Consider the following 17,257-nt stretch of genomic DNA (forward strand, 5'->3'; position numbering starts at 1 on the left):
TCTAGGCACTAGGGGAGCATTAATGAACAAAACAAACTAAACTCTTGCCTTTGTGAGTTCATATTCTGGGAGGAAAGATGGAAAACAAAAAAGAAACATAACACATAAGTAAATTATTGAGGATTTTGGAAGTTGATAAATATAATGGAAAGGAAAATCTAGAGCCAAGGCACAGGGATGAGTTGGGATATGAAATGGAGCAGTCAGAGTAGACCCCACTGAGAAAGTGCCAGCTGAGAAAGATCAAAGGAGGTGAATCACACCAATGCCTGGAGAAGAGGTGACAGCCAGTACATCAGCAAGAGGAGAGTATGACTGGAGTGGAGAGAGCAAGAGGGAGAGGATATGGGTCACACCATCTGGGCACAAAAGCGCATAGGGCCACACAAGCCACCTAAGGACTCTGACTTCCATGCTGAGTGACATAAAGACCCATTTCAGCAGAGCAATGATGTGACTTACATTTTAAATAGCAAAAACAATAGGTTTAACCTCTATCCCTGCATCTTTCATCCCAAAATAACCATCCCGATCAGGAGATTCTCTTCAGTGGGCCCTACTCAAGGGTAAGAGGTGAATTTCTTGTGTTGTCTGCTGGGCCCACTTCAAATAGTTTGAGGTTTAAGACCAATTGGAAATCACCCATAAAAGTTATTCCTGGAATGAGTTCTCACGTTTAGCCAAGTTAGAATTTGATCAACATCGTACAACCCATCTTCCCTTTGTATTTGCATGGCTTCCAAGAAGTCAAGCTGATGACTAGACGAAATCACCAGGTGAGCTCAGGGTACCTTCCATAGAGTCCCAAACCTCCGGGTTGAGGCCAGTATTGTTCAATAGCCTTCAACATCAGGTAACAGCTACAATTCTCTAGCTCGAAGCCATTTGTCCTCCCCTTAAAGAGTTCCAGTTTTAATCAGTCACCTAAATGATACCCTTTTGCACTTACAAATGGACATCAGAGAAATATAAAGTGGGCCTCACATGTAATTTAAAATCTTTTAGTGGTCACATCAAAAAATTTTTAAAAAACACTGATGGAATTACTTTTAATACATTGTATTTAACCCAATATAGTCAAATATTATGTGATCAATATGAAAATATTAATGATATTTTACATTCTTTCTTTGTACTAAGTTTTGAAACCCAGTGTGTATTTTATCCTAGAGAGCATTTAAAATAAGACTATTTCATGTGCTCAAGATATCCCAGAGCTTTTAAAATGTTAATGTAGCTATTTTATGGGGGAAGAGAAGGGGGGAAAATAGTTACAAACAAGAGGGAGGGAAGCAAACCATAAGAGACTCTTAGATACAAACTGAGGGATGATGGGAGGGGGCAGGGAATGGGTGACGGACATTGAGAGGGCACTTGTTGGGATGAGCACTGGTGTTATATGTAAGTGATGAATCATGGGAATCTACCTCCAAAACCAAGAGCACACTGTATATACTGTATGTTAGCCAACTTGGCAATAAATTATGTTTTTTAAAAATGAAATAAAAAATAAACTTTTATCCATGGTAAAAAAAAAAAAGATTAAATTCTTATTGTTCAAATCCAGTGTCTACAATGTACTGCAACCATTCAAAAGCTAATAAACTAATCTGTTTATTGATACTACTTTGGACTTAAGTCCATACGGATTTAATTTAAGCAGGATTTTGTTGGTATTTTGCATGGGCAGAGTGAGGCAACAGAGTTGAGAAGGAAATATATTGCCCTGGGAATTATGAGATAAAAGTTCTGGTATATTTTCTATTTTTAACTAGATACTTCATATTAGGGAAGTCAATAATTATCTGTCTCAGTATCTTTCTCTAAAATGAGATAAAAATACATGATCTACTTAGTTTCAAGGGCTCTGAGTTTTCTTTATAAAGTGAAACTTCTCTAAGGATACCAATAACACTTCCCTCCCAAACATACCATCCTTTTGACAGGCTGCTTTAAACAAATGTGTTTTCTTTCCTCTCTTATGCAAAAATTATAGGCATACACATTTCATTTTGAATTTAAGTAAAATCACTGTATTCTTAAAAATAAAATAAAATGTTAATGTAATTGTTAATTTCCAAAAGAGAAGGGCCCCGACTATGGCTCAGTCGGTTAAACATTTGACTTGGACTCAGGTCATGATCTTGTGGTTCATGAGTTCAAGCCCCATGTCAGGCTCTGTGCTGACAGCTCAGAGTCTGGAGCCTGCTTCAGATTCTGCATCTCCCTCTCTCTCTGACCATCCCCCACCCAACTTGTGCTTGCTTGCTTGCTGTTGCTCTGTCTCAAAGATAAATAAACATTTAAAAATTTTTAAGAAAAAAAGAGAGATGCATTATATAGCTTTCCACAAAGGAAAAAAAAACATATACAGAATGCTTTTATATCTGAGGACCTAATGTTATTTTGTGAAAAACTATGTTCCACTGAACACAATATAAAATATGTTCTTACCATGCACTGTAGGTGAAGGACTTCTTGTAGGCTGAAGAAAGGGGTCACTGGAAGCACTGGATGTGGTCAGAAAAGAACCCAGCAAATCCTGACCTGATGGTTTAGAAGGTGCTCCAAATGGGTCAAAGGTGGCACCTAGGAAAAAGAAGGAAAAATATATTTTTTGGTCCTGTGAGTTCATTCATTCAATAAATATTCAAGTGTTGCCACTATTGCTAGGCCTTGAGCCATATCTTCAATAATGAGGCTTGCCTTCTGCGCTACTCCACAGGCGCCTCCTATCCTTAAACTTCCTCCATGGCCAACAGCGGAACCTGAGGCTTTCTGACCCCAGGAAGAATCCCAACTTCGTGGACACGGGAGCACTGTCGATTTATCCATTGGATGATCCATAAATACTACAAACCAGGGCTTCTTGGGCATTCTATAAATGACTGGCAAAACCATGCTTGGGCCAAAGGAGATGCTCAGTGAGTAAACTGTGCTTGTATTGAATAAATGCCAGGTGGACAAAAACCAGGCAGAAGGCATCTGCTATGAAGGTGAGCACTAGAAAACCCCACTGACCAGGCTTTGCTTAGTTTTGTTTGTGTTTTTAGTGGTCTCCGGCTCACTTGAAAGTGATAAAGAGGAGAAAATGAGTGTTGCCACATAACTCAAATGCTGTTCCCAAAACACCACCTCTCAACCACTTGCTAGAAACTAGATACAGATTTAGTGAAGTGAGGAAAAGTCTGTGAATGTACTAAGAAGACTAGAACAAAGCCAGCAGCTGAGGTCTCCAGCAACAATACAATAAAACTAATATTGTATCATTTCTTAGGGTGTACTTTGCCCTTCATAAAAAATAGGTCTGCTGGGGGTGCCTGAGTGTCTCAGTCGGTAGAGTGTCTGGTTTTGGCTCAGGTCATGATCTCATGGTTCATGGGTTCAAGCCGCATCAGGCTCTGTGCTGACAGCTAGCTCAGAGCCTGGAGCCTGCTTCAGATTCTGTGTCTCCCTCTCTCTCTGACCCTCCCCTGCTTGCGCTGTCTCTCTCTGTCTCTCAAAAATTAAAATTAAAAAAAATTTTAATACGTCAGCTTATTCTCAGTCCCCCCCTCTTCAGACAGTAGTATTATCTTCATTCTATAGACAGTGAAACTGAGGTTTCAGAAAGCCAAGTCAATCAATATATCTAGCTTCAATTTCATTATCTACAACCTGAGGCACAGATTTAACTACTGTCTCGAAGATCTCTTCTAGCTCTGACATCAGAACATAACTATCTGCGTGGGACTATGATGAATTAAATCACTGAAAGTCACACAAGGCACATGGTCTTGAAACAGTGGAGTATTATGATAGTTTGGATCTTGCAGAATTTTTTCCCTGATACCTTTTATTCACTATAATGAGTGAAAACTAAATAAAAGGAAGCCAAGTAGAGAGGAAAAAGCCTGGGATTCAGAGCACCTGGGTCCCACCATGGCTCCATCGATAACTAACATAGGAGCTCGAGCCTCAGCAACCACATTCTAGGATTTTAAGACTCACTCTTACAAAGAATGCCTCCAACTGAACTACTATAAATCAAGACCACCCAAAGCCTTCTGAGAACTGCAGGATTAGCTTGGGAGAGGAAGTTCCCGCAGGTTACCATGTGAGTGGAAAGCTGAGACGTTTCTCTTTACTCTTCCTAATATGATGTCATCTTGGTTAATGGTGATATCAGGTAAGAAGAGGCAGCTAAAATGCTTACCCAGCTACAGTGCCTTGCAAATTTCAAAAAATTGTGGATGATCAGTCACAGGAAAGGTTAAATCTGCAGCAATGAGCAGAATGAAGCTGAACCACTTAGGCACCAACTGGCAAGGGCTGCTCTGCTACAGTCAGCCGTGCGGCTGGCCTAGGTCCCTTAAACATATCTTGAGGTAACTAAGTACTCTCTTGCATAACCAAAGTGGATTCAGAAAATTACAGTTCCAGGAAGACATTACAGGAAAATTGAGAGAGCTCTCAAGTCAAATGGCCCAGTTTTGGACCCTGGCCTCACCAATGATTAGCCTTATAAATGTATCTACTAATCTGACCCTAAGCCTCTATTTCCTCACCTATAAAAATAGGGATGGGGTGCCTGGTGGCTCAGTGGCTAAGAGTCTGGCTCTTGACTTCAGCTCAGGTCATGACCTCACAGGTCATGAGTTCAAGCTCCATATCAGGTTCTGCGCTGACAGCACAGAACCTGCTTGGAATTCTCATTCTCTCTCTCTCTCTCTGCCTCTTCCCTAGCATGTGTGCTCTATTTCCCTCTCTCTCAAAATAAATAAATAAACTTTAAAAATTGGGATAATAAAAGCACCTAATTGCCAGATTTTTTAATAATTGAATCCACATTTAGTATTAAATTTCATGTTTGGCAAATAGTAAGTAGCCCACAAATATTAGCTGTTATTTTTAGTAATAATTCATCAATCTACAGCTCCAAGAAGAAGTAACTAAAGCAGCTCAGAGATTGAAGCTTTGGGAGGAAAAACAGCAAAGAAAGGTGAAGAGCTCAACATTCACTCCTTTTTTTTTTAATAGTTTATTGTCAGATTGGTTTCCTTATAACACCCAAGGCTCTTCCCCACAAGGGCCCTCCACCATCACCACCACCTCTTTTCCCCCCTCCCCCTTCCCCTTCAACCCTCGGTTCGTTTTCAGTATTCAATAGTCTGTCAAGTTCTGCATCCCTCTCTCTCCCCAACTCTCTTTCCCTCTTCCCCTCCCCCAGGTCCTCCATTAGGTTTCTCCTGTTCTCCTGTTAGACCTATGAGTGCAAACATATGGTATCTGTCCTTCTCTGCCTGACTTATTTCGCTTAGCATGACACCCTCGAGGTCATTCCACTTTGCTACAAATGGCCATATTTCATTCTTTCTCATTGCCATGTAGTACTCCATTGTATATATAAACCACATCTTCCTGATCCACTCATCAGGTGATGGACATTTAGGCTCTTTCCATGATTTGGCTATTGTTGGCATTGCTGCTATGAACATTGGGGTTCATGTGCTCCTATGCATCAGCACTTCTGTATCCCTTGGGTAAATCCCTAGCATTGCTATTGCTGGGTCATAAGGGAGTTCTATGGATAGTTTTTTGAGGAACCTCCACACTGTTTTCCAGAGCGCCTTCACCAGTTTACATTGCCACCAACAGTGTAGGAGGGTGCCCGTCTCTCCACACCCTCGCCAGCATCTATAGTCTCTTGATTAAACATTCACTCTTATACTGTCCTACCAAAACAGACATTTCTCCCTTTTACTGTAAATAGAGACCTCTAAGGGGCTTTCAGGGAGACGAGAGAAGCCTAGCTCATTAGGAAAGTTCAATACTACCTGCTTGGCCCAAAGGTTACAATTCAAAATTGAGAGGTTCAGTGTGACATGGAAAAAATTACCTTCTCCCACTCTTAGGGTTGGAGATGCGGAGGTGGAGGGGGCAGAGCGGCGTGGTGTCGACTGGGTAGACGCAGGTCCACTCGGATGAAATATGTCTTCCACCCCTGACTGGGCAGCCTGGGCAGGCCCGGCCGCACCGCCACCCCCAAACAGGTCACTCAGCAGTTCAGAATTGGTGGGAGGAGCCACCGGCGGAGAGAAGTTCTTACTCACTGCAGATCCCTCTAGACCCAGAAGGTCCACATCCTCAGGGGGTGGAGGGGCAGCTGGCTCCGGCTGCTTTTTGCTGGGCTTTTTAGCTCCATGATGTTTGTCGCCACTGGCGTTGCCGTGTGGACTGGAAAGGGTCAGAAGTTCATCGTCCGACTGCTCACTTTCTGGATTTACTAGGGCAGCATGGTCCTCCTCACAGAATGATTTTTCAGATTTCTGATCTAAAGAAGGCCAATATGCCAATAGATAGTTAGTTACTGGCCCCAGCATTACAGATTTTTGTGAGGTAGAGTTAGCACATAACTCTGGAAAGAGAGAGGAAGCAGCCCTGAGCAAACAATGCTCTCGGACCCTGACCAATAGAGAACTGGATGGATTTCCCATTACATCCAATCACTGTTGTTGGGCAGCTGAGAGGCTACAGTATAGCGGACTGGGAAGAGCAGAGGGTCTGGAGCCAGACAGCCTGGGTTTGAATCCCAGCTCTGATTACTGGCTCTGTGACACTGAGAAAGTTACTTTACTTCTCTGTGCCTCGGTTTTCTCCTCTGCAAAACGGGGGTAACCAATAGTACCTAACTCAGATGGCTTCTCTAAGAACTCCATGAGATGATCAAGAGAACGTGTTCAGACCAATATTAAGTAGCACTTAAGTGTTTATGATTATGATTATTATCTTCCAGGTGCTGTTCTAGGTACTTTGAAAAAAGCCCCGTAATTTATTCATCCTTTGCTGACTCCTCTCACTGTCTTCTTCTTTTTCCCCATGTGGCCTGAAGCCAAAAGCAAGGCTTTCCTTCCATGGTCTGGAGCAGAAGGAAACCACACACCTAACCAGCGTACTGTCATAGAGGCTCCACTAAGGATGGTCCTCACACCATCCCGGAAGTAGATACTTTCAGCATAAATGGGCAGCAGGGAAGAGGTTTCTTCTGGGGCAGGGATGGAGAGGCTGATGAGTGACTTCCCAGGCCCTCCTTGAGACAGATCCTCCAAGGGAACGTTGTTATTTAATGTCAGGTAGACCTACATTCTAAATCAAGCACAGATCCACATCCCTAATCCCCGAGTCTGAAATGCAAGCTATGAGAAGGGAAAGGTTTCCCTAATTTAGAACAAAGGTGAGTGCTGGAAAAATCTGACCAGAACTGATATGAAAATATTTACAGTCTTCATTTTTCTCACCCAAGGTTATTATTTCTATATTTTCACTGTGGAAACATTAATACATTCTATTACAAGTTGTCTGAAACTCCGTTGGGGATGCTAAGTAATATACAATTTATGTCTTATATCACCTTTCTAAAATTCAAAAAATTTTGCATTCCTAAAATACTTCTGCAAAGTTCAGATAAGAAATTGTGCATTTGTGCCAAAACCTATTTCAGAACCTACTAACAGGAATGATTTCCAAATTACTACAATGTCAGTAGAGAGGAAAAAGTGAAGTTTCATTAAAAACCCTTATGTGAGGAAGGTAAGGTATAGGGGACTTGTTACTGGGGAAAACTGAAGAGTTGACCTGTTATCTAGGTTTCACTGAATTTTCCAGTTTTTAATGTTATTGGTCCCATTTCCTAGGAGGAAATTCTGAAAGTAGGGCTTTTAATTCAAAGGATTCTGTGAACTTTTTTTCCCTACCATACATAGAAAACTCTGTCTCATGTTCACATAGTGAAGAAAGGTCAATCAAGACCCTAACCAGAGCACTGTCAAAGCTATTTTCCTACCCCTTTCTCAGAGAAAGTCCTGTGATTCAATTCTACATTGAATCTTTCAGCTAAGCTCAACACACTCCATAGCAAGGAGGCAAATGTGTAGGGATAGAATGCTGATGCCATTCTACTGGTGGCAGTGGCTGAAACATTATGTTGGAAAGATTCTAAAACCATCTCCAGGTTTGGAGGAAAAGGGTACTATGATTGAGCCCAATTTTTGCCATGGCTGTTAAAACATTTAGCAGAGACATATGGGCAAAGGGTTTGCCTTTTCTGTACCAGGGGAAGCTTAGATCTGCCCTGCTCGTGGCGGGAACCCTCTGGGGGAAACGCCAGATTTTATATTTTCAGAATATGTACTTGATAGAGTGTTTTGTTAATTTGTGTGTTGGCAGCATAAAAGGAAATCCTAGAAAATATCACATTTATTCGTAAATCTAGGGAAGATGTAATCCAAAAGACAGGATAGAAAGATAAGGTAGAATTCAGCCTAAAACGGCCTTTTACATCAGTCAAAGAGTATCTACGGAGTTTCAAGTAGGGAGGTGATTTCAAATTGCCTGATTTGAAAAGAGAATGAGCAGGGAGGGTGTGAAGTAAGGAGGAACAGGATGATTTCTAAATGCTGCTTCCTTTGAGGCTGCTTTGAGAACTGACCACGTTCTATAGAAGCACCACATAACTTAAGTATCTAACCACATAACTTATAGAAATGCTTGGAAGTACCTTGCCAACAGAGAGAGGAAAAGAAGCCACCTTGCCCAACATGCCTGGGGTTGTCCGGAGGGATATCTATTGGAGCCTGTCCTGCAAGAGAAAAGGCCATGCAGCATCAGCGAAACAGGAAATAAGCCAAAGTGATAACACAGAGGCTTTGTCCTGAAAACAAAACCACCAGGTGACTCATACCTCCTAAGACCAGAGTATCCTGATGCTCCTGGTGAGAAGAGAAGAGGATGCTGGGATTGACATCTTTTGTGCAGTAATGTTCCCATGGTGGGGTTAGGTCTATCACTTTGTCGTGGGGCTGTAGTTCTATATCTAGAGTCACCTGAAATAGCTGAGGATATTTTTCTGGTACATCACATGCATCCAACTCAGGTCTAAATAGGGATTTAAAAGAAGAAGATCAGTGAAAAACAATGGAACGAGTATGATGCTCAGCACAGAAACCATTGCAGGTTGACTTGGGTTAACACTGAGACTCATTCCTAGGGAAAAATCAACCACTAACCAGATAAGTTACTTAACTGTTCTGGCCTCACTAAAGGAAACAGGAGAATGATGAGTACTAAAGAATTTGGATACCACTGCACATAAAAGCATTCTAGAAAATAGGGTAATAGATCTAGCCAGTGTGCCCAGGCAGGGCCAAATCAGTTGTTAACATAGTGAGATGGTCCCCAGCTGTCACCCTGAGCTCTTGAATGTCTACCCCTACCCTGACCCCCACACTCCTACCTATCACCCTGGCTGTAGCCATCCCTCTGAGTTCCCTAAAGCACATTATAATAAAGCAACTAAGGTTCACTGTCTGGTACAGTCGGGTACCCTGGCTTTAGTGCTGCAGCCTGGCATCCTGTCTCAAGAGTCATTGCTCATGTCACACCACTGTTTAAACTGCCATCCCTGTTGAAAAACACAAAGGGATACACAGATGCAAAGGGCCACAGTATTGATACTTTGTTGCCTCTTTGTTCAATCTTGTTCTCTCACATGGAATTTTAGACCTTTCTATTTGAAGTCTTCGATCCATGTGGGCTCAAGACAAATTATACCCAACTGCAAGCTGTGAAATGCAACCAGGCTCTCTGTGCTGTGAAGCTACACTCAACAGTCCTGCAGCCCAGGATTCCAGGGGTTGCTGCAGCACAGAGCGAATGAGCCTTGGGCACTTGGCTTCCAGCATTTCACAGCTGCTTATATTGAAAGGGGATTTCGGTCCAAGCAGCACTCACTTGGTGAACTTTAAAACTGTGGTTTCCAGTGGTATGAATCCAGTATGAAACTGAAGCTGGAATATCTGGGTGTTGGTCACCTACAAATACATGAGAGAAGCACATGACAATCAGCCAGAGAAAGGGGAATTGTATCAAGAAATTATACTTTGGGGAGCCATGAACCTTCAACTGTTTCTACATTGGAGCTTTTGTTTAGTATGAATACTAAGTGGCCTTCCCATTTAGAAATGGCTCAGCATCATTTCTAGCCTCTCATCTCCATGAACCCTGCTTTGCCAAGCCATTTTCTCTCCCACTAATGTCCTGTGTTCTTGCACACTGCCGTTCTTTGGCACATTCCATTCATTCTCTCCAGGATGCCCCCGCTACAACCTAATGAACTCATCCCTCAAGGCCACCTTCAAAGGTCTTGTTCTCTCGGTAGCCACCACTGGCTAAAACAGACCACTCCCATTATAGCATCTCATCCTACCTCTACTATGCGAATGTATATTCGTACATGCGGTGAATTTCTCTTGCAAGTCTGAGTTCCCTAAGGGCTGGGATATAGTCTTATTCTGGTCAATCCTAAACCCCTAAGGCAATGACTGGCACAGAGCATGCATTTAGAAAATATTTGATGAATTAAAATACAATTACTTATAACATCATTCATAATATCTCAAAAGAAGCAATGACCCAAATGACCATCAACTGATGAAGAGATTGATTAATAAAAAGTGATATAGCCATAATGGAATATTATTTGTCCCTATAAGGAATGAAGTACGGATACATACTACAACATGGATGAATTTCAGAAATATTATGCTAAGTGAAAGAAACCACCAAAAGAACCACATATTGTATGAGATTCCCTTTATATGAATGTCCAAAATAGGCAAATCTTTAGAGACAGAAAGTAGATTAGTGGTTGTCCAGGGGATGGAAGAATGGTAGGGGCAGTGGCCAATAATACGTATAGGGTTTCTTTTAGGGATGATGAAGATGTTTAAGAATGATATAGTGGTGCTGCATAACCTTTTAAAAATAGTAAGCATAACCATATTACCCACATTGAAAAAGTGAATTTTATGTCATGTGAATTTTAGTGTAATAAAAAATTGAAAAAATATAATTACTTAATCCTACATCCTTAATAGAAATATATCCTCTCACGTTGATCCAAATGGGATACTAAAAAGTGGGCACAAGCTTCTAAAGAGCAAGGTTTGGTAGAAATTCTAGAGCTGTCAGTTTCTGCCAAAGTCATCATGCCAAGGCCTTTGGGCAAATCACAACCTCTCGAATCTCATTCCCTATAAAATGAGGGAAATAGGAATAAGTAATCTTTAAAGGTTCTTTCTAATTCTGAAATCACAAGTCACTCAAGCCCAAAGGGATACAGAGAATAGACTCTAAAATACTCCTTAAATTAAGGGATGCCTGGCTGGCTCAGTCGGTACAGCCCAGAACTCTTTTGTTTTTAACGTTTACGTATTTATTTTGAGAGAGTATGACAGGGGAGGGGCAAAGAGAGAGGGAGAAAGAGAATTCCAAGCAGGCTCCATGCTGTCAGCACAGAGCCCATAATGGGGCTCCATCTCACGAACTCATGAGATCATGATCTGAGCCAAAATCAAGGGTCAGATGCTTAACTGACTGAGCCACTCAGGTGCCCCAAGCATGTAGCTCTTGATCTTGAGGGCATGAGCCCAAGCTCCATGCTGGGTGTAGAGCTTATTTTAAAAATAAAATAAAATGCTCCTATTGAAGAGTCAAAAGAGTTTATGCTCTGATTCTTCCTGAAACCATACCTTAGCCTGCAGCCGGCTCCCGATGGTTGACCTCAAGTGATACATGGAAACAACCACATCTCCTTGCACAGTGATGCTCAAGGGTATAAATATTTTTCCATCTTGGACGCGGTATTCTCTATAAATAGAGACAAAAATATATACTGAAAGAGTTCAATTTTGTATAGTTCTCTGTGGCTGGAGCCAAGGGACCTGTTGCCCCTGGACCCAAGAACCATTTGCTATCTTAAGCAGAATCAGGAGGATAGCCATGGGTGCAAACTGGTTCTGCCATGGGATGGTGTTGGTCTAACACTAGGCCCTCTCTCTCTCGGACCCATTTGGACTTATGATAAATCGACTGTCCATCCCTACTCTGCAGATCACATTATCCTCAAATACACCTAGCCCGGATATAATTAATAGTAAAAGCAGAGACAGAGGGAACAAAAATGTCCAACCAAGATCAGTATAGAAACTGCAATGCCATGCTCTGAGGGTCTTAGATAACCAATTCCAGAATTCAACCTATTCCAAACTAACTTCATTTTATGTTACCATCTGCTCCCTTCTCTCTACACCCCTTACCACCTTCTAACTGGCACCTGATTTTTATTTTGGATGCTATAACTTCTTTCATTACATCACCATCTGCCTAGCTGCTCACCTAGAAACTTCATTCAGCCCTGATTCTTCCCTTCTCCTGACCAAATTTCATCAAGGTCATCTCTTTCCTAAACGTGCAGGTCTTCTGTCCCCACCACTGTCTGAACCCTCATTATAATTCATGTTAGTCTCTTAGCTTGTATTTCCATTTTAGAGGGAGCCACAACATCTCTTGATTTAGTTGTGCTTTTCTAGGATTACAACTTTAATATTAGCCTTTTCACAATGATGTATTCCTCACAGGAAAAATATAATTCAACCTTGATAAGAAGTGAGCAACTCCCAAAAAGAAGTGAAGAAAAGTATCATGACTTACTTCATTCGTTCAAAATCTGCACAGGTCGTATATATTTTGGTTTCTCCAATCAGTACATCACAGTAAGGACGACATCCATTTCTCTGTTTGTTAAAAAAAGGGACTGGACTGACAGTGATGGACTTAATCGTGAGAGGCTTGAAGTGAGGGCGGTAGGGCTTGTCTGCTAGGAGGTCACACATATAGCCCAGGTATCTGAAGTAGAAGATTGACATTCTGTGAGTACCCAGCACACCAGACCAAAGACGCAATCAACTTGGCCACGAAGTTTATTCTTGTAAATTACTAACATAATAACAATTTACTGTGTTAATTTCTTAAACATTTACTACCAAAAGAGAATGCAACCAATAACTTATGGAAACTTTTATCTAATGACATGACTGTACTTCCCCCAAAGAACTGATAAAAGGGTATTTATTAAATGAAAAAGCTTATGGAAGCTTTATACTAGCTTTGTATTGGCATATCTATTCCTATTTGATCTACCAGGTTAAGGTTATCAGCTAAAATCTGGCTTTGGAAAAATTATAGAATTTATCATCAGAAGAACTTTCAATTCAAAAAAAGTAAGATGGGCAATTTAAATAAGAGAAAAGAAGGGGTGCCTGGGTGACTCAGTCAGATAAGCATCTGACTCTTGATTTCAGCTCAGGTCATGATCTCACAGTTTTGGGATCAAACCTCACATTGGAGTCTGCTTGGGATTCTCTCCCTCCTTCTCTCTCTGTCCCTCCCCCACTCACACTGTTCTCTCAAAATAAATAAATAAACATGTTTTAAATAAATAAATAAGAGAAAATAAGGAACTGTGACTAATGGAAGTATATTATCAATTACCTAAAAAAGGTTTTCCTTTTCTTAAGTGCACAATACCAGTTAGAATTTGTGTCTACCTGCATCTAGCTTACTTTACCTCCTGTGGGAAGGTGACAGCCCGATTCCAGGTCGCTTTGCATATAACAATCGAATGGCTGGGCCAGGAGTAGAGTAGAGATTACAGAAAATGAACATAGCACCAACCAGAATTGACGATGCTGCCCGTCCATCCTGCCAAGGAAGATACATAAACTTGTCACAAACATGGTCCAGTCAGTCCCTCACCACAGAGAATGGCTGTGCTTGCAGTTAAAAAAGGGTGGGGGGGGGCGCCTGGGTGGCTCAGTCAGTTAAGCATCCGGCTTCGGCTCAGGTCAGATCTCACAGTTCGTGGGTTTGACCCCGCGTCGGGCTCTGTGCTGACAGCTAGCTCAGAGCCTGGAGCCTGTTTCAGATTCTGTGTCTCCCTCTCTCTCTCTGACCCTCCCCTGCTCCAGCTGTCTCTCTCTGTCTCTCAAAAATAAATAAAAAGCAATAAAAAAAGAGGGTAGAGAGAATGGGGAGAATTCTTAACAGAATGATTTTCAATTCAAAATTGTTCATGTGAGGGGCACCTGGATGACTCAGTCAGCTGAATGTCAACTCTTGATCTCAGTTCAGGTCATGGTCTTGCAGTTTGTGGGATCAAGCCCTGCATTGGGCTCTACACTGACAACGTAGAGGCTGCTTGGGATTCCCTCTCTCCCTCTCTCTGCCCCTCCCACCTTATGTACATGCACTCTCTCTAAATAAATAAATAAACTTAAAATAAAATACAATGTGTTCACTTGAAAACCAAATTCTGCCCCAGCTCTTCAAATCACAAAGCAGCAAGGAAGGCTTATTCTTAAGGAAAAATTGACTCTCTACTATCCTAAGAAACCAACCAACATGATTTTGATTTGCATATATTTATGGGAAAATAACCTAATCTTCAAAGTAACTTTGGACTCAGGATCAGAACTAGTAGCTGAGGTCCCTTGGTTGCAAGCCTGAGGTAGAGTTCACAGATTAGACGAATACTGCTTTTTGAAATATGCTATATACACATTTCACCCAAAGTGTGTTAGATTCATATAAAATAAAGAAACTTCACATGATTCAGCCACCTTCAGTGGAGAAATACATGTAGTAACATTCCTGACAGATGGTGGCCCAGACTCTTCTAGAACACTCTGAGTGACAGAAGGCTTGTTGCTCCTTGAAGAAGCCACGCCCAGTCCAACTTACAAAGTTCTTCATCCTGAATATGTAGAGTTGAAGGCTATTCCACTCAATGATCCTCATTCTTCCTTCTTCAGGAAAGAGTAAACCTACTTCTTTTCCTGGGATAGCCTTCCATGTATCTGAAATACCCTTCCCTTCTGCCAACCCTTCTATTTTCCAGGTTAAAGACACACCCAGTCTATGATGGTTCATTTTATGTGTCAACTTGACTGGACTGAGTGATGCTGAGACAGTTGGTAAAACATTACTTCTAGAGAATGTTTTGAAAAGGGATCAGCATTCAGGGTGCCTGGGTGGCTCAGTCAGTTAAGTGTCTGACTTTGGCTCAGATCATGATCTTGAGGTTTGTGGGTTCAAGCCCCACATTGGGCTCTGTTCTGGCAGTGTAGAGCCTGCTTGGGAGTCTCTCTTTCTCTCTGCCCCTCCCCAGCTCGCTCTCACTCTCTCTCTCAAAAATAAGATAAATGCTAAACATTTTTTTTAAGAGATCAGCATCTGATTCAGTAGATTAAGTAAAAAAAGATGTGCTCTTGTCAATGGGTGTAGGCATCATCTAATCTTGAAGGTCTGAATAGAACCAAAAAGCAGAGAAAAATGAATTTTCTATTGTCTTGAACTAAGATATCTACCTTCTTCTGCCCTGGGACATCAGAGCCCCTTGTTCTCAGGCCTTGGACATAGACCGAATTACATCACCAGATTTTCTGGTTCTCTGGATTGCAGATAGCAAATAAACTGTGGGACTTCTCTGCCTCCATAATGTGTGAGCCAATTCCTATAATAAATACATTATATATTGGTCTGTTTCTCTAAAGGACTCCAATTAATACGTAATTCCTTTGATTCTTCCTCACTTAATATTCCATTTTAAGAAACATCATTAGGTGAAGTTTCTCTGGACAGACTCATTTTAAAACAACAACCTTTAATGTGCTACCCTGATGTGAAATGTAAAATATGAGGTGCACTCCAACCAACTAGAGAGGAAATACCATCTCCTTCATCCTGGAACCTATGCTTTTACTAACATAACCCTAAACCAAACTAGTTTATATGTGGGCTAAGTCACACTCTAAGCTCTTATTGATTTTTCTATCTACTAAAACCCTTAGTTCTTTTTCATATGATGTGTTAAGCTAAGAGACAAATATATTTAATCTTTTACAACAAGGTTCAGGACTTCACATTTATCCTGTGTTTAATTTCACATTGTTAGTTTCTATTAAAAAACCAGCCTTCAAAGGCTTTTAAAATCCAGGTTCATTATATGACTCTCCCATTTCTGAGAAATTTGTAAGCTTGATCTTCGCATCCTCATCACTGTTTTTAATTAAAAGGGCAACTAAATGCAACCTTCTCCTGAGAGGATGCTGATCCATTAATCACCTGCCTTTGGAAGCAAGTACTTAGCCACAATCCATCTAGATGTATAATAACCTAGCAGAAATTTCTCTATCTTGATTATAGGAAATTGGGAAATACCTTGCAAGAATATAATAAACGATTCTTCCGAGTCTATTGGTTTTGTTGTAAAAGGTCAGCTGTTTTGATATGCATGTTCATGATGAACCAATGAGGACTCTTTTTTCCTAGAAGTTTAAAATCATCTGTGCAAAGATTTATATTAGAATTTTGATTTGAATTGCCATCAGGTCCATGGGCCTGTAACCCCAGGATCAACCTTCTCCATCTTTTGGAAAAACTCTCCTGTCTTTGTTTGCCTGGCCCCTCTTCTTCCTGTTTCCTCATATTACATAAGGAATCCATGATTGCTTTTCCAAGTGCTCTCGGCATTCTGAAATATAAGTTAAGTCTAGAGAGTGGATTGTTTCCTAAGCCAGACAGAGACCCAGCAAAAAAAGAGAACTATAGACCAATATCCTTAATGAATATGGATGCAAAAATACTCAACAAGATACTAGCAAATCAAATTCAACAGCATATAAGAAGAATTATCCATTATGATCAAGTGAGATTTATTCCTGGGTTACAGGGCTGGTTCAATATTCGCAAATCCATCAATGTGATCTATCACATTAACAAAAGAAAAGAAAAAAACCATACGATCCTGTCGATAGACACAGAAGAAGCATTTGACAAAGTACAACATCCCTTCTTAATAAAAACCCTCGAGAAAGTCGGGATAGAAGGAACTTACTTAAACATCATAAAAGCCATTTATGAAAAGCCCACAGCCAATGTTATCCTCAACAGGGAAAAACTGAGAGCTTTCCCCCTGAAATCAGAGACACGACAGGGATGTCCACTCTCACCACTGTTGTTTAACATAATGCTGGATGTCCTAGGATCAGCAATCAGACAACAAAAGGAAATAAAAGGCATCAGAATCAGCAAAGATGAAGTCAAACTTTCACTTTTCACAGATGACATGAAAACTCAATCAACTCCACCAGAAGCTTTCTAGAACTGATCAATGAATTCAGTAAAGTTGCAGGGTACAAAATCAATGTACAGAAATCAGTTGCATTCTTATACACCAAAAATGAAGCAACAGAGAGAGTAATCAAGAAATAGATCCCATTCACAATTGCACAAAAAAATCATAAAATACCTAGGAATAAACCTAACCAAAGATGTAAAAGACCTGTATGCTGAAAACTATAGAAGACTTATGAAGGAAATT

At 41.0% G+C, this 17,257-nt stretch overlaps 1 protein-coding gene across 6 annotated transcripts in view; it reads right to left on the reverse strand.

The window, feature by feature from the left end:
• Window positions 1-17,257, reverse strand: part of DNAJC6 (DnaJ heat shock protein family (Hsp40) member C6) — a 151,113-nt gene that overhangs the window by 18,384 nt on the left and 115,472 nt on the right. For all 6 annotated transcript variants that reach the window (XM_029949320.1, XM_029949319.1, XM_029949321.1 and 3 more), the window contains 8 exons: window positions 13,445-13,578; window positions 12,529-12,723; window positions 11,568-11,685; window positions 9,769-9,848; window positions 8,720-8,913; window positions 8,537-8,617; window positions 5,879-6,313; window positions 2,455-2,589 (listed from right to left, as the gene is read on the reverse strand). In XM_029949320.1, coding sequence (XP_029805180.1) covers window positions 2,455-2,589; window positions 5,879-6,313; window positions 8,537-8,617; window positions 8,720-8,913; window positions 9,769-9,848; window positions 11,568-11,685; window positions 12,529-12,723; window positions 13,445-13,578 — 1,372 coding nt within the window. The remainder of the gene's footprint in view (window positions 1-2,454; window positions 2,590-5,878; window positions 6,314-8,536; window positions 8,618-8,719; window positions 8,914-9,768; window positions 9,849-11,567; window positions 11,686-12,528; window positions 12,724-13,444; window positions 13,579-17,257) is intronic.

The sequence above is a fragment of the Suricata suricatta genome, chromosome 8 (assembly GCF_006229205.1).
Source record: "Suricata suricatta isolate VVHF042 chromosome 8, meerkat_22Aug2017_6uvM2_HiC, whole genome shotgun sequence".
In the NCBI taxonomy this organism is placed as follows: Eukaryota; Metazoa; Chordata; class Mammalia; order Carnivora; family Herpestidae; genus Suricata; species Suricata suricatta.